Raw genomic sequence first — 25117 nt, forward strand, 5'->3', positions numbered from 1 at the left:
GTCTGATGTCAGGGAGCCCAACATCAGTTGACCCATTGTTTCATTCTCAGGTTTCAGAGGAGTAAGGGCGCTCAGAAGATGAGGCTGTGCAGCAGGTGAACATGACCGAAGCCTAGCAATCCTCCATTTGGGCTAACTTCATAACTGAACCTGCTCACTGCCACCAGTCACTCACACGGCAACCCCCAGGCTGCTTAAGTGGCCTGAAGGGGACAGAATTCTGATCTCTGTCCTGCTAGCATTGGAGGGCACTGAGGCTTCCACACACTTCCATGATGCTTACAGGTCTATGAATGGTGTGCTTTAAGCTGTCAGTATAGCGGGGCTGGGAATCTTGTATTCCTGCCCTGTTCTTCTGTAACTTTGAGAAGCATGTGGGCTCAGCGCCGGAGACTTATTTCTGGCTCTGCAAGAACAGGGTTTTGTTTTTTTTCTTTAACCATCTGAACAGAAGAAATAAAAGTGGAAGGTAGGCTTGGCTCATGTGCTCATTAAGCTGCACAAATTCCCATCTGCTCTCAGAAACATTCACAGGAACACAAGGATTCTTCCTGAAATGTGGTTTTCATTATATAATCACAGATACGGCATGTGGGGGATTTCAGTGTACAGATACCTTATCCATGAGAAATGTATAGCTGCCGGATATGTAGGTGCTTACATATACATGTGGTAGATGCTATACATAAGTACATGCATGTGTATGTTTATATATTTATGTTCATATTTCAAAGTATGAAACATGAAATATAAGCACATTATCTTTGCATCCAAAGAGTTAACACAGAAGATGCCTTTATATTTTGTATTCAGCCCTAGAAATAGGTGATTTAAATGTAAAAATAGGAGAGTCAGAAGTCCATTGAGGAAGAATTGAGAGAGCATGTGTTGTGGGTAAGGAGTTGGTTTTTACCCACACAACGTGTCCAAGAATGAGTCAGCACTGTGTTTTGCAGAGAGAGAGCGAGATGGGTTCCATGGGTTCTTCTCAGCTTGGGAAGGCAGAAGAGTCTCCTCTGTTTCAGATGAGTCAAGCTCCAGTCCTGGCAGGCAAATATCCTCCTCTGATGGTAGACAGCCATGCCAGTCAGACACTGACAGCTCCGTGGAGGAAAGTGACTTTGACACCATGCCAGACATTGAGAGCGATAAGAACATCATCCGCACCAAGGTACCTCTCTCTGCCTGGCCACACCCTCCAGAGGACAGAAAGTTCAGGAGTCAAATACAACTTCAACAATGCCTCAATTGCCTTTATATATATATATATATATTTTTTTTTTCTTCAGGGGGAGTCAAATTTCACAGGGGGCTTTTTAGATAAAGCTTAACTAGCTACTAAAAGCAATACTCAGTTAATTAACACTCCTTTCTGGAGGGAAAAAGTGACAGTAGTAAAGAGAACAGAGCACTAAAATGTTCATGGGTCTGAGGTGGCTGATTATGGACAAAGATGAGGAAGGGTTCCAACCAGGTGCAAGAAAAGATTTCACTGAAGGGTGTACTTGGAAAAACGCCCTGGTTCCAGACATAAAATGCTTCAGGAGTAAAAGCTCATTTCTTTCTGATTCATATGTATCAGACTATGTTGTACCCAGTAAGCGACATGAAGGTGAATGGTATGGTTTCAACTCTGTAATTCAAGAATCACACAGTGGGCATCTCTGAAAACTGGGAAACCAATTCTTGAAATTTAAGAAGTATTCAAGATTCCCATTGGGTTTCTCACATCAGCCACTTTCCCTAAAGCCAAGGGAAATACTAGGATTTTTAAAGGCATCCTAGGAAAAGCAAAATTATGAGAAAAGTCTTGTTTAATCATTTTAATCCCTAATGAGGGATTAAACTGAAATATGTAAAGCTCTTCTTTGTATTTTATGCAAGACATCCAAGTACAGTTTTGCATTCTCTTTTTACTTGGCATCCCAGATGTTCCTTTACCTGTCAGATCTGTCCAGGAAGGACCGAAGAATTGTCAGCAAAAAGTATAAGATTTATTTTTGGTGAGTAGATGATGAGAAGGACTATGGCTCTCTTTAGTAAAATTAAAATTTTCTTTGTAAAAGCCACAGTGAACTTACGTGATTCATATAAGTGAACCAAATCACAGGTTTCAGTGTTTAATGAGACACACATAGAGGTGTTTAAAGGATTTAAGTCACAATGCATAGGAAAAACAAACAAACAAAACACAATCAAAGGCAACCAGTCCTAAATGAAATAAATACAAAGTATAAATAAGAACAGTAGTGGAATCCCGTGTTTTTAGGGAGACACTAAATCCTCTTCCAGGAAGATACTAAAACTATCTTCCAGGAGGCATGTTAAATAGGAACCATTCCCTCTTCTCTCACCAGGACTTACCCTTGGGAGAGCCAGTGATTTCTGGGATGAGATGCCTAGAGCACCTCCCGGTAGCTAGAAATCACCCTGAGGGAAGATGATATCATCAGCCAATGATAAATAGACCTGCGATAAATGGACCACACAGAGGTGGTGGTCCTTCCAGGACCACCTTCCAGGCAGAAAGTCTGAGGTGCCTGGCCGGGTCCCTCTTTTCCCTCAGAAACCCCTGACAGACAGTTGTGGCAGCTCCTCTCATTCTTTTCTCTGGAAGGATGACCTTTTACTTGGACACGGATGCTAGAGGGAAACAAGAGCCACCCAGTGGGGGTCACGTGGAACTCCACGGCATAGTGGGACCAGTGTTTTGGAACTAAGAGGTAGCTAAGAGAGCCACATCCCCTTCGTGTGATCCATCACCCATTACCTGCTCTCTGATCATTTTTAATCTAATGATATCCTAAAGAGATAGGCCTTTATTGATAATTTCCTTAAACCAGAAGTAGTATTTACACTGTTATGCAAATGATTGTATAAGAGGAAGTTTGGAGAAACAGGAACCATGTAATCAGTGTCTAATCACTTTGGTGAGTTAAGCAGGCAGTTATGGGGTGGAAAGATACTTTAAAAAAATTAAAAAGCAAAAATTCCATTGTTAATTTGGAAATAACCATTTCTGGTTCCTTTTGTCTGCATAGGAACATCATTACCATTGCTGTGTTTTATGCACTGCCTGTGATCCAGCTGGTTATCACCTACCAAACAGTAAGTGCGGCCTCAGACCCCCAAATCCCAGCTTTCACAGAGCAGAGAAAGACCTTTGCTGTAATTTACAGAGAAAGGTATAAAGAGCTCTGTCCAAGAATTAATTTCTCATTCGGATTCCCACAGGATTTCCCCATTGGGTCGTCTTTGAGCTTTAAATCTAGTTCCCCAATGTTTTATCACAGACCTCTTGTATTACTTTGTCTACCAGTCTGAAATTATTACCTTGCACTCATTTAGTCTTGGTGTCTGTCAGCTATGTCTATTGTTTAACCAGTCTGAACTTTTGATCATTGTGGGATGATGGGTAAAGTTCCAGACCAAAACAAAGAAACCTGATGTCTAATTTAGCCGGTGTCCCGTCATTGAGGGTAAATATTTTTTGTAAAAGTAAGAACAGCTTCACTAATAAAATATTAAAAGAAAAGGAAATATAAAATAAATAATAAACAAACAAAGGACTTTCCTAGTGGCACAGTGGATAGGAATCCACCTGCCAATGAAGGAGACATGAGTTTGATCCCTGGTCTGGGAAGATCCCACATGCCACAGAATAACTAAGCCTGTGTGCCACAACCTCTGAGCCTGTGCTCTGAAGCCCATGCTCCACAGCAAGGGAAGCCACCCCAATGAGCAGCCCACACCGCAAATAGAGAGTAGCCCCCACTAGCTGTAACTAGAGAAAGCCCCTGTGTAGCAACAAAGGTCCTTTGCAATGAAAAATAAATAAACAGATTTTGTAAAGGCAATCAGAATTAAAAAAAAAAAAAAAACAATAATTAAAACAGCTTGAGAATCCCCACACATAAATGATCTTGTCTAGGATCTATTATACATGAAAAAGCCCATTTAGAATAGCACCAGGCTAAAGGTGTTTCTAATACAATGGCTCTCAAACTTTGTTGTGTGTTCAAATCATCTGTGAGATTTTTTAAGATACCAGTGTCCAAGCTGTACCCCACAGCAGTTAGATCAGAGTGGAATCAGGCATCAATACTGATGAAACTCTTTGTGATTCCAATATACACCCACATTAGAGAGTCAACAGTTTAATAATATTTCACCAACTCCATACTTAATACATGATGAGGACAAGGACTTTATAAGGTTTGAGCACCATAATTTATACTCTAAATAATCTCTGAATACTTTGGGGCTCTGTTGGAAGATACAGCTGTGGTATAGGAGGGTTCTTAATGATAGTGATAAATATGGAAAACTGACCACATATCTCCTTATGTCCACCTGCCCTGTGGTTATCAATTCAATACAAAGGATGGGACAGCTCTTTACCCTCCCAAGATTCATCTAGAAAATAGGATGTACTGTGACAGTCCTGCTAGGCAGGCCCCAGAGTTAACATCCTTTCAGAATCCTTTTACAATAAGAACAAAGGAAATGTTTTCAGTTGAATTCTGCCTGGTCACCTAATGAGGGACACAGAATATTTGAGTTCAAAGCAAGACGGTAGCATTTAAATGAAATGTGTCTGTACCTGTGTAAAGGCTGGAGGTAATGACTCATGCCCTGCTGAGAAGGGGCACTGGTTACACTGTCAATCTCTGACAGTTGATCACTGCAAGCGCTGTCGCCTGCTTTCTGTGATTTCAGGCTCAGGGGATGGAGACAGACAGTGTCTCCTCTTCTCTTGATCACTGCAAGCACTGCCGCCTGCTTTCTGTGATTTCAGGCTCAGGGGATGGAGACAGACAGCGTCTCCTCTTCTCTTGATCACTGCAAGCACTGTCGCCTGCTTTCTGTGATTTCAGGCTCAGGGGATGGAGACAGACAGCGTCTCCTCTTCTCGCTCTTGCTTTTACAGGTTGTCAATGTCACTGGCAACCAGGATATCTGCTTCTACAACTTCCTCTGTGCTCACCCCTTGGGAGTCTTGAGGTAAGCCCAGTCCTGTGGTTGCCCATGAGGCAATGAGAGATGCCTTTTTGTGTAATGTAGTATGAAATGTGTATTTAAAAAAAAATACTAGAAACAATTGTGGAAAACTACCTCAATCAAAAAGTAAGTATAGTTGCTTAGTCGTGTCTGACTCTTTGGGACCCCATGGACTATAGCCCGCCAGGCTCCTCTGTCCGTGGAATTTCCCAGACAAGAATACTAGAGTGAGCTTGCCATTTTTTTATCCAGGGGATCTTCCCCACGCAGGATTGAACCCGTGTCTTCTGCACTGCAGGCAGATTTGTTACCATATGAGCCACCAGGGAAGCCCTAATCAAGGGTAAAGGGCAATGAAATCAAGGATTTGAGACTAGGTATTCCTCTCCCACTCCTGTATGAGGGGGGTGGGTCAGGGAGGAGCTCAGGAAACAGCCCTAAGAATAATCTGCTAAGGAGAAGGTGGGATGTGTTTGAAAATATCAGGTCCCTAGCTGTGATGACCCTTGTCTATGGGCATGAGCTGCAAATACGTTCAATCCACTAAACAACCTCATAAGATAGATACGCTTATTATTACCACTGTTTTTTTAAATTTAGTAGTTTTATTGCTATTTTTAAGGAGATTACTTTTAATTATTATTATCATTTAAAAAAATTATTTTCTTGGCTGCACTGCACAGCATTGGGATCTTAGCTCCCTGGCCCGGGATCAAACCCATGCCCCCTGCACTGGCAGTGTGGAGCCTTAACCACTGGATCACAAGAGAAGTCTCATTACTCCCATTTTTAGATAAAGATATTAAGGCTTAGTTAGAAAGGCAAGGACTTGCAGAAGCTCCCTCAACTGTGAGTGATTTGGGCCTCATAGCTGGACCTGCTGCTCCTAAGGTTGTGCTCCATCCTCCAGCACATGGTGAAGTGGAAAGAGGGATTTTCCTGGCAGTTGGGAGCCTGGCTTTTTCATCCAGAATGAACTAGACTCAGTTTTCTGAAAGAAATCTGCTGACTGTGACCAGTTGACATTTATCCTGAAATTCACAGTTACGGAGCTGAATATGGATGTATAACATGGGTCCATGTATTTGAATTCACTCTCGCAACTAGCTGAATGGCCCAGCTGCCCATCTGCAGAATAGCTCTCTTTCCTAGGATTCATACTCTGCCAGTGCCCACCGGGACAGGAGAGGATCACTGGGTGTTAGGGAGGCTGAACAGGCATCCCTGGGAGGAAGTAGACACATTATCACAGGCTAAGCAAAGCATCCTAATACGGAGGTAGGACAAAGATGCTCTCTGATGATTTTCAGTCCTGAAGTCTCATGGAAAGGTTATTGGTGGAAAACAGTGCTGATTTCCCTCGCCCCTCCATGCCTTCGTTCAGCCTCTGAAGCTCTCGGATGCCTTGACTCCCTCGCTATCTCTATCTCCTTAGTGCCTTCAACAACATTCTCAGTAACCTGGGCCACGTGCTCCTGGGCTGCCTCTTCCTGCTGATAGTCTTGCACCGGGACATTCTCCATCGAAGAGCTCTGGAAGCCAAGGACATCTTTGCCATGGTGAGTACAGGGCAGGTAGGGAGGTGGGAGCTAGGAAGGGTTATGGTTCCAAACAGGATCTGCAAGTAGGAGGGACATCTGGTGTGATGATGGATCACGTGTAAGGGACCACACAGGGCCAGAGCGCGGGTGCCGGGTTCTGCGGCAAAGTCACTAATGAGGATCTTCCCACTGACCACGCTTCCTGCTTTTTCAGGAATACGGGATTCCCAAACACTTCGGTCTCTTCTATGCCATGGGCATTGCACTGATGATGGAAGGGGTGCTCAGTGCTTGTTACCACGTCTGCCCCAATTACTCCAACTTCCAGTTCGGTAATCACAATTTACATCAGCTACACAGATCTGAGGTACAGGAGTCTTATCCTGGGACTCTCTCAAAAATGCCAAAGTCGAGCTTGCAAGAATTAAATGACATTTACATGTGCTGAAGTGATCAGAGGGTACCTCGCCACAGGGCGTGATTTTCCCACGTTGTATCATTTCTTCCTCCCTGACCACATTTTATCGACTAGAAAGCGCTGAACACTGAGTATCAATCTCATGGGTAGGTCTGCAGGTAGGCAGTGGGGTAGGTGTCAGGCAGCAGGGCAGGTAGATTTGCCAACAGGGCATCTAGAAACCTCCCTCAATGTAGCTTGGCTTAATTTAGCAGTTTGCTTGCTTTGGGTTGAAAGTAATTTAAAAAATCCAATTCAAATCGGATTAAATAACAAGTATATTTATCAGCACAAGTCCAGAGGTGGCCCTGCTTCCCCTTCTCTGTGACCACCCACCTTGGCTGCACCCAGACTGCATGTTAGTCTTCTCCTCAGGCTGTATTTCCTCCTGGTGGCAAAAATAGCTACATTGGGTCTTTACTTCCTATCTGCATACCATGATGTCTGGAGGAGGCAGCAAGCTGGCTTCCAGGAAGCCATCATTTGAAATCAAGGAGAGTTCTTTTCCCCAGACTCCCCAGATGACAGCCCCTCACTCCTCAATAGCTCACACAGCCCTGAGTCCACTTCAGATTCTTTCTGTGTGTGGGTTAGTTTGGGCCAGGGTTGCTACACCAATCCCCGTGCCAAAGGAGGGGAAGTTACCTTTAGACAAGGGAGACGCTTCCCTGAAACCAGAAGTGCTGTGAGCTTTCCTAAACAAACAGGCTGTGAGGTGTGCATTTCTGAGCAGAAATGGAGCTGAGATATTTGAGTTGGCATCTTCATGCTATTAGGATGGAGCAGGAATAGCTGATGCTGGAAGAAGGCAGTTAACAATATCCTCCACACTTGAGGATGTGAATTTTGCAAACAGTTATTTTGTGTTTGTGCTCTAGCCTCCAGCTGTTAACACCACAGATACTCTGTTATATTTTAACTTTTTAAAAATAGAAGACATTTTTAATAGAGGAAATCTATAGAGAACAATACCATTCACCACTCAGAAGGAAAAAAATGCCAACACTTTAAAATATTTGCCTTAATCTACTTTGTTAAAGAAATACAACATGTGTAAAGTTGAGGTCCTATTTCAAACTGCTTTCCAAACTTGTCCACTCTCTCCTTCCTCAGAAGCAACAACTATGATCAATTTTATATTATCCTTCTAGTTCGTTTTTATAATTTTTCTTCATTTGAATAGTTCTTCATTTTAATTTGAATAACAAATTAATACTAATTTATCACACTGTGTTCTACATCCTTTTTTCATTCAACAAAGTTTTCAAGAATTATTGGTAATGAATCAAGGATATCCAGTTCATTCATTTTTGAAAACTGTCACTATGTAATAAAAATATACTACATTTATCAATTTCTCTGTTGTACAGCACTTCAAGGTTGCCAATATTTTGCTCAGTTCACTTCAGTTCAGTTCAGTCGCCCAGTTGTGTCTGACTCTTTGGGACCCCATGGACTGCAGCACGCCAGGCCTCCCTGTCCATCACCAACTCCCAGAGTTTACTCAAACTCATGCCCATTGAGTTGGTAATGCCATCGAACCATCTCATCCTCTGTCGGGCCTTCTCCTCCCACCTTCAATCTTTCCCAGCATCAGGGTCTTTTCAAATGAGTCAGCTCTTCGCACCAGGTGGCCAAAGTATAGGAATTTTAGCTTCAACATCAGTCCTTCCAATGAACACTCAGGATTGATTTCCTTTAGTATGGACTGGTTGGATCTTCTTGCAGTCCAAGAGATTCTCAAGAGTCTTCTCCAACGCCACAGTTCAAAAGCATCAATTCTTTGGTGCTCAGCCTTCTTTATAGTCCAACTCTCACATCCATACATGACTACTGGAAAAACCATAGCCTTGACTAGACAGACCTTTGTTGGCAAAGTAATGTCTCTGCTTTTGAATATGCTATCTAGGTTGGTCATAACTTTTTTTCCAAAGAGCAAGCGTCTTTTAATTTCATGGCTGCAGTCACCATCTGCAGTGATTTTGGAGCCCAAGAAAATAAAGTCAGCCACTGTTTCCACTGTTTCTCCATCTTTTTGCCATGAAGTGATGGGACCAGATGCCATGATCTTTGTTTTCTGAATGTTGAGCTTTAAGCCAACTTTTTCACTCTCCTCTTTAAATTTCATCAAGAGGCTCTTTAGTTCTTCTTCACTTTCTATCATAAGGGTGGTGTCATCTGCATATCTGAAGTTATTGATATTTCTCCTGGCAATCTTGATTCCAACTTGTGCTTCATCCAGCCCAGCGTTTCTCATGATGTACTCTGCATATAAGTTAAAGAAGCAGGGTGACAATAGACAGCCTTGACGTACTCCTTTTCCTATTTGGAACCAGTCTGTTGGTCCATGTCCAGTTCTAACTGTTGCTTCCTGACCTGCATACAGATTTCTCAAGAGGCAGGTCAGGTACAGACAATTTTGCAATGAATATCTTCATATATATGTCTTTGTGAACATGTGAGAAAGGTTCCCTGGAACACCTAAAATTAGAATTTGGGGATCACCTGCTTTATGTATCTTCCATTTTACCAAAAAAAGCACCAAGTTTCTCCTCAGAGTATCAGTTTGCACTCCCACTAGCTGAGTGAGAGTTCCCACTTTCCCCTTATCACTAATTTGTGTTATTGTTAGATACTTACAGTTTGCCACATTTTTTAGTAACATGAGACATTACATTGTTGTTTTAATTTGCAGTTCCCTAACCCTCCTGGGGCTTCCCTGGTGGCTCAGATGGTAAAGATTCCGCCTGCAATGCAGGAGACGTGGGTTTGATCCCTGGGTGGGGAAGATCCGCTAGAGAAGGAAATGGCAACCACTCCAATATTCTTGCCTGGGAAATCCATAGACAGAGGAGCCTGGTAGGCTACAGTCTATGGGGTCACAAAAAAGCTGGACGTGACTTAGCAACTAAACAACCACAACCCTCATACAGCTAAGCCATGTGTAATTTCTAGGTGTCTCCTGTCCGTAGGCTAGAAAGCTGTGTACATGGGCAGTAATCAATGTGGTTATGTTTCAGGACACTGAGAAGGACCTCCTGCATCCATCTGGGACTTTCTTTATTGTCACACTATCCTGTCACTGTTAAAGGTTCTTTTATTGTTGCACAGGGGCATATATACACATTCACCCCTGCGAGTCAGTTATTCATCATATCATCTGATACTTTTCTTCTGTGAGCTAGGAGCCCCCCTCTTGGAGGGGGTGAGAAGTGGAGTGTGTAGGGCTTGCCTCGAATGTGTCTGGGGAGGCTAGTACACTGGAGGTCAGCACACGGGCTGAGGGCAGCAAATACTCCAAGGCCGGGAGGGCAGGGTTCTCTGAAGATCAGTCTGCCGCCTACTGGATCCTGACTATCTCGGCTCCTCCGCAGACACCTCCTTCATGTACATGATCGCTGGCCTCTGCATGCTGAAGCTCTACCAGACCCGCCACCCGGACATCAACGCCAGCGCCTACGCCGCCTACGCCTCCTTTGCCCTGGTCATCACACTCACCGTCCTCGGAGTGGTGTGTCCCTCCCCACGGCCAGCAGCCCTCTTGGGAGGCTTTTTAACGTTTGGGTTTTTTTTTTGGACCTCAGGTGTACAGGTTTAATTAACCATAATCCTTGTCCCATGACACACTCTCATCATTAGCCCATTCATGGCATTTTAGTTATTTAGCTAGAATTTTTGATAATGTAACAGATCCCTGTATAACTGACCCTGGACAGTGTTAATATACAGCTGGGACCAGACTCAGGTAAAACTGGAATAGACACACATAGGCCCTAATGGGACAGAGACTGGCCTGAAGGAACAGAAGCCACTTCCCCAACACGTGTGGACAAGTGTCAGTTGCCTTCTGTTCTTTGGAGAGCATCAGCCTCCAACTGTAGGCCGCCTGCCTCTTCGACTGCTGTTCAGCTGCCTTACCCACTGCTGCCCTTTTCCATTTCTTTCTTTTTCACGCAGCCAAGTAGCCATTCTTCCTCCTTCTCTGACTGTAGTAAGATCCCTGAGAGCTCAGAGGACGGGGAAATCCAAAAGAGACACATGGCTCGGTTTTTGACAACGTATGCATGCACAAGAGAAGGAACAACTTTAGTGAGTTCTTTGGGGAAAAGAATAGATGATGGTAACTTCCATCTTTACTTCCAGGTGTTTGGGAAGAATGACATGTGGTTCTGGGTCATCTTCTCTGCAATCCATATTCTGGCTTCTCTGGCCCTCAGCACCCAGATCTACTACATGGGTCGTTTCAAGATAGGTGAGTCACCTGTTCCCCTATACTAAACATGCCATTTAATGCCCCCCCAAGAAATAATTGTCCTGCTTATCCTAAATGGGAGTGTTACTGGTCACCATGAACACGTGCTCTGAATTGTGTTTATTAGCATATATTTTCTCTAAGAGCCTCCTCTCCTGTATAAAATTTCAGCAACTTATTATCACTAGTTCTGTTTTCAACTGAGAAACTAAGCTAGCTCAGAGCTGAGGCATCCTTCTAACTCCCAAGTCTCAAAAGCTTTACAATTCACCAGGCTTTGAAAGTGCGTTTGCAGAACAGTATGATTGTCACACCACTAATTCCACCGAAAAGAGTATTTCTCAGTCTGTAGTATTTAAAAAGAATATTTCTCTAACCATGCTAAGTGGCTATCAAAAACTTATATATGCTTTTCAAATTCTGGGATTGGAACTCTCAGAGATCAACTTGCCAATCTCAGAGGCAGGATACCTGCCTAACGTTCTCTAACATTGTGAATAGATCATGTTAGAACACCTAGTGCCCTGTGGAAATCAGCTTCTGAGCTACTCTTGGTCATTCAGCATACATGGAAACAAGTCATATTAGAGCATCTAAATTTCACCCATCATTTTCAGGTCTGGGAAGTCAGACCCAAAGATTCATTTGTATATTTCAAGAAAAACCAACATATATAAACATAGAGCCTCATCCCTAATATTTCCAGAGCCAAGGCAAGACTGTAAATAAAAGCCTATACACCATACATATGAAAATGTTTGTGTTATAAAGAAAACTAAAAACACTGTTATATACGGGGAAGAAAGAAAGCAGACCAACAACTGATAAATGCACCTTTATTACAACCTAAAAGGTACAAGCTCAAATTTAAAATTCTCAGGTGCATGGGAGAATACCCTAGAACACAGAACAGAACACAGCTGTACAGGAGAGCTGGTCTCCAGCCCCTGCCACTCTTTTCTTCCCACTGCTGGCTCTGTCCGGCATCTTAAGGGGTCTCACAGGTATGCATATGGACACACTTGTCCAACATCCAATTGGCCATTCCTTGCCTGTAGAAGTGCATACTGCCCTCAGGAAAATAAACCAGGGGAAAAGTTTATGCAGGTTCTGAGAGCAAACTCAAGGCCATTAGGGCAGGGAATTCTTGGGTCCAGGAATTCAGAATGTGGCCTGGGAGGAGCAATCCCCTTGCTCTGCAGACTCCTCACTCACTGAGGAATGAGGGCCTTTCAAATATGGCACCCCTGTTGCCCACATCTAAGAGCAATTCTATATAACAATTGGCTTTAAAACTGTTGTGTACTTAGTCGCTCAGTCGTGTCTGACTCTTTGCGACCCCATGGACTGTAGCCTGCCAGGCTTCTCTGTCCATGGGGATTCTCCAGGCAAGAATACTGGAGTGAATTGCCATGCCCTCCTCCAGGGGATCTTCCCAACCCAGGGATCGAACCCAGTCTCCCGCATTGCAGGCAGATTCTTTACCATCTGGGTAAAGAATTCTTTACCATCTGAGCCACCAGAGAAGCCCAGCTTTAAGATTAGACAACAAAATAAAACAATCTATCATTTTAGCAATTTAATTTTCCCTTTTGGCATGCTCAGTAGATTAACACTTGGTGTTAACATAGCCAGGGTGCCTCCAACTCCTCCAGTGGAAGCGTCATGAGCTAGTTGTGTAGGACATCTGGTCCAGCTGTCTGTTCATGTCCCATCCTCCATACTCAGAAGTGGATGAAACTGTACAAACTAAACTCTCAAAAGGAAAATAATTTAAGCACTATTTTTCTGGGTTTTCCAAGTCGGAAAAATAAAACTGAATATTGATACATGTAATGGTCATGACCATTAATAGATAGAGGGGCTTTTAATATATTTATATCACCTTTGCCCCATACCTTTCTAAAAAGGAGGAATTTAATGTAGTCTGTTATAACCATAAAATAGTTTGTTAGGGTCCCAACAGGAAAAAGATGCCATGCCCAAAGACAAATGATTTATTCACAAAGGGATTCTCCATAGGATAGGAGTGGGGTAGAGAAGAATGAAAGTAACCTGGGGTTAGGAGCAGAGAAGCTTACTATCCACAAGCCCAAAAAGACATGGAGGAAGTGGTTACCAAGATGTGGAAGGAGGGCATCATGGAGAGCAAGTCAGCAGGAAAGGATCAATGTCCTTTGGTTGACAGGCAGCCTCACAGGGCGGGCACCAGGCAGATGGTGCTCTGAGCTGACTGTCCTTTCTCTGTCCCTGCAGTCTCCTGCTGGGGCTTCTCACTGTCCAAACCCAACAGAATTAAGGGGACCCACTGCATGGTCCCTATGGTCAGCCTCCCCAGGCATGGTAGGGACAGAGACATGGCAGGTGGGTCTGGAGAAGCAAAGGGAAGATAGTCCTCACATAGCTTATCTGAAGATTTTAAATTCCTGTACCTAGGGAGTCTTCCCCCAAGTAGTTACAGATTTACCAGAGTCAAAAGGAAAATTCGGTACTTCATTTGACAACTGCATCTACATTTAGTCCAGAGGCAGGAAGTTGGGTTAGTGGAGAGTGGTCAGACAACTGCCTTTGCTTTCTCAAATCACAGACTCCTTTCCCTGTGGCCCTCAAGCCTCACCTGAAAATAAATGTGGACACAGGAACAGTGGCAGCAAGGAGGCAGAGCATTGCATAGTGTTGTTAGTCACTCAATCATGTCCGACTTTTTGCAACCCCATGGACTATAGCCCACCAGGCTCCCCTGTCCATTAGATTTCCCAGGCAAGAATACTGGAGTGGACTGCCATTCCTTTCTCCCAGAGATCTTCCTGACCCAGGGATCAAAATCGGGTGTCCTGCATTGCAGGCAGATTCTTTACCATCTGAGCCACCAGGGAAACCCAGACAGAAAACGACAGAGCTACTTGCCCAAATCACCGTTGTGTCCCTTGCCTCCCCAAAAGGACCACAGAGAGAGGAAGGGTTATAAGCTGCAGTTCAGTTCAGTTCAGTCTGCACAAAAGGACACAGGGAGAGAAAAGTCTGACTCATGCTCTGAACGTGTGAGACAGGCAGCAGCAGTCTGTGTTCTTTATGAGAAAACATTTCTTTTGTAATCAGAAAACTAAAGTCATCCATTTCTAGAGGAAAATAAAACAATCAGTAGTTTACCTGTTTGGCTTCCTTCTTACAAATCTTTTTTTGTTTTTCTCATTTCTCTGCTTCCCACTGATTCAGATGTGTCTGACACAGGTAATGTTCAGCTGTCCTTCCCGGGGTTTTCTAGCTTGTTTTCTTAACAAAACAACCTGCCTGGCTGACCTGCCAAGTCTGCTTTCTAAACATGCCTTCCAAATTGGGCAGGATTTGGTAGGAAGAGGGTGCAGAGAGAGACTCAGAGACAGGTATGCACCCCAACCAGCCCACCTCCTCTGGGCTAGTGCATGCACATCCCCCTACCCTACCACCATGCCCCCAGACTGTATCTAGTCCAGCTGCTTCAGCCGAACCCAGGGTTGGCCTTGAAGAGTAGCAGCAGTCACAACAGACCTGGGGTCCACCTTCACTGAAATGTTCACTTCAGGCAGACTCCAGCCTTGCCTGTGACATCTACATGCAGATGGCTCACAGGACGGCCCCACCTGGGGCTCTGGTCCTGTTTATATAACAATTGTGACATGCACACTCACTGTGTTTCATACCATCCTTTTGAAGGATTGCATTAAATAAAAAAAAGCTCCCCCCTCTCTCTCTACCATCTATGTTCCTTTGACTATTGTTTCAATCCACATTCAGCCTTTCTGGACATGCTCAATAGTCCCCAGTATCCCCTGGTTTAATTTTTACTGACTTTTAACCACACTGAGAAATACAAATTTGAATTTTCACAAGCTACGATTTCCCATGGTCTAGAGAGAGCAGATGTTTTAAGGTGACTTTTGAGAGGCCCCATCACATCTCTGCTGTAAAGAAAACAGCACTAGAGTAAACCATCAACAGAGGGAAACAGCCACAGGAGACCGTAGGCGGGTTGGCCAGCTGCCCGAGTGATCTGTGAGTGCTTGTCCCGTGTCCATCTTGCTTGCCTTTCTGTGGGATGTCACACGGAGGAGGCACACCTGTCATGAAATCCCTGGTGGCTGTGGGGGTGGTGGTGCATTTCTTAAAGCAAGTATTTATTACTGACCTATTAGGTGCAAAGCATGGCTTTTATGAGGTGAGGACATCTTCATCCTGGCCACAAAAGCTCTGGCCACAGTGGAGTGTTCTGTATTACCAGTGACTAAGCCTTCTCACCATGTGATTGTGTCATCAGCAGATTGGGGAATTTTCCGGCGGGCCGCTGTGGTGTTCTACACGGACTGCATCCAGCAGCGCAGCCGGCCTCTGTATATGGTACGTGCGTGTCCCTGTGTCCCTTGGCCCTCTCCCAGACAACAGGGCGGCGGGCAGTCACTCAAGGCTCCCCAGACCAAGGGGGCCAGATGGCCTAGGGTGGCTGAGGTCCAGTTAGTGAGGGAAGAGGCATCTTGCTTCCTTTTCTTCTCACTCTTAAAAGACAAGATGGAATGGTACCCTTTTTACATAAAAATTGCTAATCTATAAAGAAAAAAAAAAAAAAAACTGTCAAACAGTGATGATTGCTAGGGAGGGAGGGTCAAGACAGAGTGTCCCTATAAAAGCATCATCCAAAGAAGTATGATTATTTCATTTGTGAATAGAAGGCAGTATTAATGATGGCACCTGGACCGTCCCAGGCCATCTGGGTCATACGGTCATTCCAATCACTTTCATCAGGAACTTATACTTTTTAGAGTTTCCATTTGTTTGCTTTTTGTGTACTGTTTGATTCTGACAGTGAGTAGGAATGCTTTTTTCAAATTTATAGTTATTGGTTCTGGGTAAAAATACACTGTTAAATATTCTGCCTTATAGTTTTCAATACATTACATGCTACTACAGTGAGCAGAGGGATCAGGGTGCTGGTCTCAGCTGCCTTGGCTCGCTGGCCAGGGACCCCAGAGAACTTGCATCCCTCCTCTGAGCCACTGCCCCAGCCTTTACCCAGGCCTGTGGTCAGAACCCGTGATCCCCTTTGGGCCTGGCACATAGGTGTTCACTGAATTCCTGCTGATAGTTTATAATCAGAAGGATTTTTATATAAAGAATATATAAAATTATAAACTCAAGTGTATTACTATGAATTTTTTAAAATGATGTATCATGAACTTGTGATTATCACATCATCTGGATCCATATTCTGAAGTACTATGATCTTCTCAGACACTAGTATATATATATCGCTCAGACAATCAGAGAAAGTATTTGGTGCAAAGTATTTGCACCAAAAAATTCTTCTTCACTCAAAAGTTCATGATACATCATTTAAAAAAATTTATAGTAATACACTTGAGTTTATAATATACATAGTGAAGTGAAAGTCTCTCAGTCATGTCCGACTCTTTGCAACCCCATGGACTATACAGTCCATGGAATTCTCCAGGCCAGAATACTAGAGTGGGTAGCCTTTCCCTTCTCCAGGGAATCTTCCCAACCAGGGATCAAACCCAGGTCTCCCACATAGCTGGCAGATTCTTTACCAGCTGAGCCACAAAGGAAGCCCAAGAAAACTGGAGTGGATAGTCTGTTCCTTCTCCAGCGGATCTTCCCAACCCAGGAATTGAACTGGGGTCTCCTGCATTGCAGGCGGATTCTTTACCTACTGGGCTATGAGGGCAGCCCTATAATATACACAAGGTTGGAACAAAAACCAAACGGGGCAAAGTGTGAATGATAACAACAATCATGAATTATGAGCTCTTGATCAATTTTAGGTGCTAACAGCTTCTCACAGTGATGTCAATTGTATCACTCTCTAAAATGTATTTCTACGTCTCCGGTCAATAACATATTCAAAATGTGTGTCTAGAAACCAGGAGACTGGGAGCTTCGGGACCTCCTTGGAGCCAGAGTAATAAAACAAATCCCAGTTGTGTCTCAAGAGCTGCCTTAGGTCCCACTAGTCACCACAACCCAGGGAAAGAATCGCAGGTGCCCAGCTCCTTTAAAAAGAGGAAGGAAACAGCAAGACTTCTGCTTTACTTACCAGGCCTTCATTTACAGGGAGGAGGTCATGTCTGCTTGCAGTCAGAGACTTTGCCATTTAGTGCTTCAGAGGATTAGTGTTCATTCATAGGCACAGCTCTCCTATATCGATAGAAAAACTGTTTTCACTAAAGCAGTTTTCTCATAATTGATGTATGGTAAGAAGTAGTGCACGCAGCCTTTCACTCACTGGTTTCTCTCCTCCTTTCCAGGACAGGATGGTATTACTCATCGTGGGGAACCTGGTTAACTGGTCCTTGTAAGTAGTCTTAGGAAAACATGTCTTTCTCTTTACTAACTTCTCTGTAACACTGTGGCTTAGCTTTCCTTGGCTGTCATTTTTACAAAGAAATCTGAAATTAAGGAGAGTGTGGGACTGTGCTTGTTCTAGAGACTTGAAAGAAAGCTATTTGTCGTCCTGCAAAAAATGCACTTGTGTACTAGCAGTGGCCTACCTTAAAGCAATGAGTCCCACATGTCGACGCCTGGAACTCATTTGTTCAACAAGACAAACATCAAATTTGCTATATTTATGTGGATAAATTAGATTAGCTATATATGCATATACATACATACACACATATTTATAAAGAGAGAGATTAACTATGCCAGCAGTCAAAAATGCAACCATTTTAAACTCTTTTTTTAGAGCTTTCCATAATGCTACCCAGCAGGCATCTCTTTCTTACTAGGGGGAGTGGGGTGGTGTGTGTGTGTGTGTGTGTGTGTGTGTGTGTGTGTGTAAGTCTCTTTCCTGTTTCTTTCTTTCCCTCCAGGTCTCAGTCTTCCTACTCTGCATGTATCATTCTTCTGCCTTTTCTTTTCCTTCATTATTACCTTGGCTTCGTTTCCTCCTGTATGCGTGCTGTTGCCTCACTCGTGTCCAACTCTTTGCAACTTATGGATTATGTAGCCCGCCAGGCTCCTCTGTCCATGGGATTCTCCAGGCAGGAATACTGTAGTGGGCTGTCATGCCCTCCTCCAGGGGATCTTCCCAACCCAGGGATCAAATCCGTGTCTCTCACGTCTTTACCAGGCAGGTTCTTTACCACTCGAGTCACCTGGGAAGCCCCTTTGTTTCCTCAAATGACCTACCTCAAAGTAGAACAGTGCAGCAAAAGTATGTTTATGCTAGCTATATTTTATGTATCTAGTGTTTGCAACTTATTCTTTTTTTTTTAATTTTTAATATTTATTTTTATTTATTTGGCTGCGTTGGTCTTAGTTGTGACATGTGGGATCTTTAGTTGTAGCATGTGGGATCTAGTTTCCTGACCAGGGATCAAACCCAGACCTCCTGTATTGGGAGCACAGAGTCTCAGCCACTAGACCACCAGGGAAGTCCCAAATTATTCTTAAAAATGTATATTCTTGAAAACCATAATCAAGGAACCCAGGAAAACCAGAATCAAGTCATGAGAATTTGATTCTTATTTACGGGCCATGTGCATCCAAAATAAACTTCCCACAACGTTGCTGCCCCAGGGGTTACCTTGGGGAAGGTCATGCCTGTGAAGGACTGTGCTTCACTGAGGGACACGTCGAGATGGGTGATTCTTGGCCGTGATCACCTGTGATGTTTGCTTGGCCACCCTTTTACTGAAGACCCTACAGTCCTGGTGACTTTGTAAGACAGGGTGGAGGGTGCTGGTAGGAGATACGATAATGAAAAAACCGATGACATTGTCCACAGGGTCAGAATCACCTGGCCTGTCCCTGCCTCTTGTAGAACTAAAATCAAACCAGGTCTGCTCACAAGACAAGGTGTATGGCCTTTCTCTTCTTAGCAGGATCTCTGTGGGACACCAGCGCCTGCAGGGTTGGGGGAAATGAGGCACAACGACACACTAGTACTGTGACTGCCCAGCAGGGGGCGGTACCTCCTCACTAAGGCTCTCCATCCTCAGTTTCCCATGGATATTACAAAGGTCATGGAATGACTGAACATAAGCAATGGAACCCCACTCTGGTACTCTTGCCTGCAAAATCCCATGGACAGAGGAGCCTGGTGGGCTGCAGTCCATGGGGTCGCGAAGAGTCGGACACGACTGAGCGCCTTCACTTTCACTTTTCACTTTCACGCATTGGAAAAGGAAATGGCAACCCACTCCAGTGTTCTTGCCTGGAGAATCCCAGGGACGGGGGAGCCTGGTGGGCTGCTGTCTATGGGGTCGCACAGAGTCGGACACGACTGAAGCGACTTAGCAGAAGCAACCTTGAGTCAGTCCCATATAGTCCTTGAAGAACAAGAGTGGTGTGTATGTATATTCATATAGGGAGACATGTATGTATACGCCGAGAGAGAATGAGAAAATAAAACAAATGTGGCAAAATGCTAATAAATGATGAATATGTGTGAAAAGTATACAAGAGTTTAGAGTATACTGAAGATTTCAAATTGTGAGAAGAGGAAATTTCCTATATCATATAGGACAAAGTCAGTTGAAATAAAAATTGAACAAAAACATTTCTTTGAATCACCTTTAATTTCCTTTATTATATTTTATAGTTCTTAGCATATAAATGTTTTACCTGTTTTGTCAGGTTTATTCCTAAATATTTTATATATTTATTTAGGTATGAGTTTAAAAGATATTTTTTTAAACAATCAATGGAAAGCTATCCCATGCTGTTGGATTGGGAGAATTTATGTTGTTAATGTGGTCATACTACCGAAGGCAACCTACAGATTTAATGTAATCTCTTTCAAGTTACCATGATATTGTTCACAGAACTAGAACAAATAATCCTCAAATTAAATGGAACCATAAAAGACCCAGAATTGCCAAAATGATTCTGAAGAAAAAGAAGAAAGCAAGAGGCATAACCCTCCAAGACTTTAGACAATACTACAAAACTACAGCAATTAAAACAGCATGATATTGGCACAACACAGACATACAAATCAATGGAACAGAATAGACAGCCAAGAAATAAACTCACATATCTATAGTCAATTAAACTTCCACAGATGAGGCAAGAATATACAATGGGAAAAAGTCTCTTCAGTAAGTGGTGTTTGGAAAACTGGACAGCCACGTATAAATCAGTCAAGTTAGTACACACCCTTACACCATACAAAAAAATAAACCCAAAATATATTAAAGGCTTAAACACAACATATGACTTGATAAAACTCTTGGAAGAGATTATAGGCAAAACATTCTCTGATATAAACCATACCAATGGTTTCTTAGGTCAGTCTCCCAAGGCAATAGAAATGAAAATAAAGACAAACAAATGGGGCCTAATCAGACTTACAAGATTTTGCACAGCAAAGGAAACCATAACAAAACAACCAATGGAATGGGAGAAAATATTTGCGAACAATGCGACCAACAAGGGCTTAATTTCCAAAATATACAACCAGCTTATACAACTCAATAATAAAAAACAAACAAACAACCCAATCGAAAAATGGGCAGAAGACCTAAATAGAGTCTTCTCCAAAGAAGACATACTGATGGCCAGCAGACACATGAAAAGATGCTCCACATCACTAATTGTTCGAGAAATGCAAGTCAAACTACAATGAGGTACCACCTCACACTGGTCAGAATGACCATCATTAAAAAGTCTACAGACAGCAAATGCTAAAGAGGGTATGGAGAAAAGGGAAGCCTCCTACACTGTTGGTGGGAATGTAAGTTGGTGCAGCCACTCTGGAAAACAGTATGGAGGTTCCTCAGAAAACTGAAAATAGAATTACCATATGATCCAGTAATCCCACCCCTGGGCATATATCTGGAGAAAACTATAATTCAAAAAGAAATGGGCACCTATACAGTCATAGAAGCACTACTCACAATAGCCAAGACATAGAAACAATCTAAATGTTCATTGGCAGAGAAATGGATAAAGAAGATGTGGTACATACATACAATGGAATACTACTCATCCATTGAAAAATGAAATAACACCATCCGCAGCAACATGGATGCATCCAGTGGAATCCATGTATGTAATGCACTCGGTGTATAACTGAGTCACTTTGCTGTACAGCAGAAGTTAGCGCAACATTGTAAATCAACTATACTTCAATAAAAAGTATATTTTAAAAAGTGAACAAAAACTGTTAGTAACAGCTTTACACTTTAAATACTTAGGAATAAACTTTGAGAGATATGTAGGATCTTTCTGCAAAACATTTAACTGCCTTATTAGGAGATATAGACAAAAACTTAGCTAAATGAAGAAAGATACCATGCCCTGGGGGAGAAGATTAACTATTGTAAAGATATCAATTCTCAAGGTAATGTGCAAATTTAGAAACTGGAACTAAGTTAATAGGGTTTTATTCGGAAATTTATTTACCTAGTTAGACAAAATTTTCAAAGGTCTCTGCAAAGGATTAACAGAAGAAAGCAAGCACAGAAGTGTATAGCGACAGCCCCACACTATCCAACAGAACTTTCTGGAATAAAGCTTAGTGTATTAGCCACTTGTGGTTATTTGAGCACTTGAAATGGAGTCTGACTGAGAAAATTCACTTTCAATTATTTAAATAGCCACATGTGGTTACCATATTGGATAGTGCAAGCTAGCCTAACCTACGTTGGGAAGTCCCTGGTAGCTCAGTTGGTAAAGAATCTGCTTGCAGTACAGGAGACCCTGGTTCAATCCCTGGGTCAGGAAGATCCCCTGGAGAAGGAAATGGCAACCCACTCCAACACACTTGCCTGGAAAATCCCATGAACAGAGGAGCCTGGCGGGCTACAGTCCATGGGGTCACAAGAGTCGGACACAACTTGGCGACTAAACCACATCTGACAAACTATGTTAGATAATCTATAAAACAATAATAACATGGTGAGGCACTGATTCAAAATTATAAATTAGTGAATCAGAATGAAGAGGCCAGAAATCCAACTATATGTCATACATGTGCAGAGTGTGTATTAAAAACAAGCTTTCAAAATCACAAGATAAGCAAGAGCTATATAATAAATATTTCTGTTATCTCCTGCATTGCAGGCATTCTTTACCAGCTGAGCCACCAGGGAAGCCCCACATAATAAAGATCTCTGTTATAACTGAGTAGAAATTTGGAACAAAATTAAGGCCAAACCCCAACCAAATAAACTTCAGTATTTAGACAGCTAGCTAAAAATTGGTAATATGTGTCAAACCAATTATTGAGACAATTCTATGTCTAGTCATCTAGTCATCTTAAATGCAAAAAGAAAAAAGCAGGATATGTCTAAAGGCATTCATTGTTGCCGTTTTTTATAATAGTGAACAACTGAAGGACAAAGAGAAAACTCATTTCAGCCAGAGAGTACTGTTTAGGTACATCCACAGATAGGAACTTTATAATCATTAAAATGAATGTTCTGAAAGAGATTTAATAAATTGAAAGTTAAAAGATTTTTTAAATTCCCCTCCCACCAGAAATGGGGGTGGGGCTGGAAGGGTGGGTAATGCCAAAAGTCCAGCTTCCTGGCTACACAACAATTCCTCTGTGCGCTCAGCGCCCTCTTTGGACTCATCTACCGACCCAGGGACTTCGCTTCCTACATGCTGGGCATCTTCATCTGCAACCTGCTGCTCTACCTGGCCTTTTACATCATCATGAAGGTAAGAGTGGCTGCTGGCTGGGCGCCGCGGGCCCTCCTCAGGTGACCGGGTGATGCATGCAGCCTGGCGGCATTTGCTTCTCACCCACAGCTTCGCAGCTCCGAGAAGATCCTCCTGATCCCGCTTTTCTGCATTGTCGCCACCGCTGTAGTGTGGGCTGCCGCCCTGTATTTTTTCTTCCAGAATCTCAGCAGCTGGGAGGTAAGAGAACAGTGTTTGTCTCCTGGACAACGTGCTCTCTCCATCTTGCTTTTCTGACCTTCCTATCTCCCTCTCTTCACGGGCTTATTGCTGTTTAACTGTTTTATATTCTCTAATGTGAACGCTTTTTTAAAAGGGGTTGGTTTTATATAAATATCCACACATAAATACTCAATAAATGCCATGTCATTATTACCGGGGTGGCGCTTCTTAAACACGAAACCGTATCCCCACTGCCAATGTGATCTTCACTGTGTGTTGTATTATGATTGCGATCCTGTTCCAATGGATGCTTAATATGTACAGAACGCTTGATTAGTGTGTCGTCGCCACCTTATCATAGTCATCATCCATAAACAGATACCCAGGTGCAGGTGTATATAAACCCATTTCACAGATAGGAAAGCTGAGGCCTAGGAAACTGGTGATGTATGTGAGGCATAGACCAGGGAGGAAGTCTTAGCTCCCCATCACCATAACCACCTCAATCCATGTCAGAACATTTTTATCACCCCAGGAAAAATCCTACATCCATTAGCAGTCCATCCCCATTTCTCCCTAACCCCTTGGCCTGAGGCAACCACTAGTCTTTTGTCTCTATAGATCTACCTATCCTGGACATTTCACATAAATGGAATCATACGCAGTCTGAGTCTGCCTTCTCTGTGTAACGTTTCCTAGGTCCACCCTTGTACAGATCACATTTTATCAGTACATCATGTGTTTTTATTGCTGAATAATGACTCAGACAGTAAAGATTCTGCCTGCAATGTAGGAGACCAGGGTTCAATCCCTGGGTCGAGAAAATCCCCTGGAGAAGGGAATGGCTACCCACTCCAGTATTCTTGCTTGGAGAATTCCAGGGACAGAGGACCCTGGTGAGCTATATAGTCCATGGGGTCGCAAATAGTCAGACACCACTGAGTAGCACTTTCACTTTTCATTCCATTGTATGAACATGCCTCATTTTAGCAGATGTTCAGTGGATGAATATTTGGGTGGTTTCCACTTTTTGGCTTTTATGAACACTTCTGCTATGAACATCTGTGGACACATTTTTGTGTGGACGTATGTTTTCTTGGAAGCTAATAATGTAGTGACCCAGGCATCTAGTAGCGACTATAGGTTTCTGGATGCTCCGTCCTCTACGGAGTTGAACTGTGGGACTACTCCCCCACATCCTGCCTCACCTCCTTTCAGGGAACACCAGCCGAGTCCCGGGAGAAGAACCGAGAGTGCATCCTGCTGGATTTCTTTGACGACCATGACATCTGGCACTTCCTCTCTGCTACTGCCCTGTTTTTCTCATTCTTGGTGAGTTTATAAAAACTTTGTTTCTCTTTTTACATCTTATATTCTTTTTTTTTCTCTTCCCCTCTTACTTACATCCTATTTTTAATTTCCAAGTCTTCATTATGATTCAATGTACAGATTATCTCTCTTTTTTTTTAAACATTGTATCCTCTAGTTAGATCTTCATTTTGTTCTTTTACTCTTCAATACTTTAAGACACAGTGATAAAATAATTTTTCTTCAGTTGCACAATGCTTGGACTGCACTGATGATTGGAACTCACATGCCCAGCTTCCCCAGGAAGCGCTTTTGGTGGCACTCGCTACCATCTCAGCCACACTAGGTTATTCCTTCTTGTGTCATACTCACATTCCTCCCTCTCCTCCAGTCTCACTACATACCTTATTAATACAAACATTTTCCAAATTCCTGGAGTGGCTCAGGATAGCAGCCAGGCCTCTCGCTGCCTTTCTAACCAGTCTCTTCCAAATCTCTCCTGCAGTCCCTTCGTTTTTTGCCCACACACCTTCCCTGAAGCTGTGCATATTGTAACAACCCAGGATGACAACTCCCAGCATACTTCCATCTTAATTTTGACTTTTCCAAAATAAAAGTATATGGTGCCTGCACACAAGTTCTTTTAACAAGTAATAGGGGCCTCCTGGGTTCACTCTGACCCCTTACTTTAGTCTCAGCCAAGGAACCTGAAGA

At 43.1% G+C, this 25117-nt stretch overlaps 1 protein-coding gene across 10 annotated transcripts in view; it reads left to right on the forward strand.

The window, feature by feature from the left end:
• The window catches only part of SIDT1 (SID1 transmembrane family member 1), a 111829-nt gene that overhangs the window by 82228 nt on the left and 4484 nt on the right, over positions 1–25117 (forward strand). For 7 of the 10 annotated variants that reach the window (XR_003029370.2, XM_015471024.3, XM_024975507.2 and 4 more), the window contains 13 exons: positions 1026–1171; positions 1930–2003; positions 3042–3108; positions 4931–5004; positions 6437–6560; positions 6757–6874; positions 10374–10510; positions 11143–11251; positions 15546–15625; positions 17548–17594; positions 22807–22912; positions 23003–23113; positions 24314–24427. Coding sequence is in view for 9 of the 10 variants with exons in the window: in XM_015471024.3 (XP_015326510.2) it covers positions 1026–1171; positions 1930–2003; positions 3042–3108; positions 4931–5004; positions 6437–6560; positions 6757–6874; positions 10374–10510; positions 11143–11251; positions 15546–15625; positions 17548–17594; positions 22807–22912; positions 23003–23113; positions 24314–24427 (1307 nt within the window). In the remaining variant the exon portion in view is untranslated. The other 3 variants (NM_001205633.2, XM_059875621.1, XM_059875473.1) reach the window with 3 other exon arrangements.

The sequence above is a fragment of the Bos taurus genome, chromosome 1 (assembly GCF_002263795.3).
Source record: "Bos taurus isolate L1 Dominette 01449 registration number 42190680 breed Hereford chromosome 1, ARS-UCD2.0, whole genome shotgun sequence".
In the NCBI taxonomy this organism is placed as follows: domain Eukaryota; kingdom Metazoa; phylum Chordata; class Mammalia; order Artiodactyla; family Bovidae; genus Bos; species Bos taurus.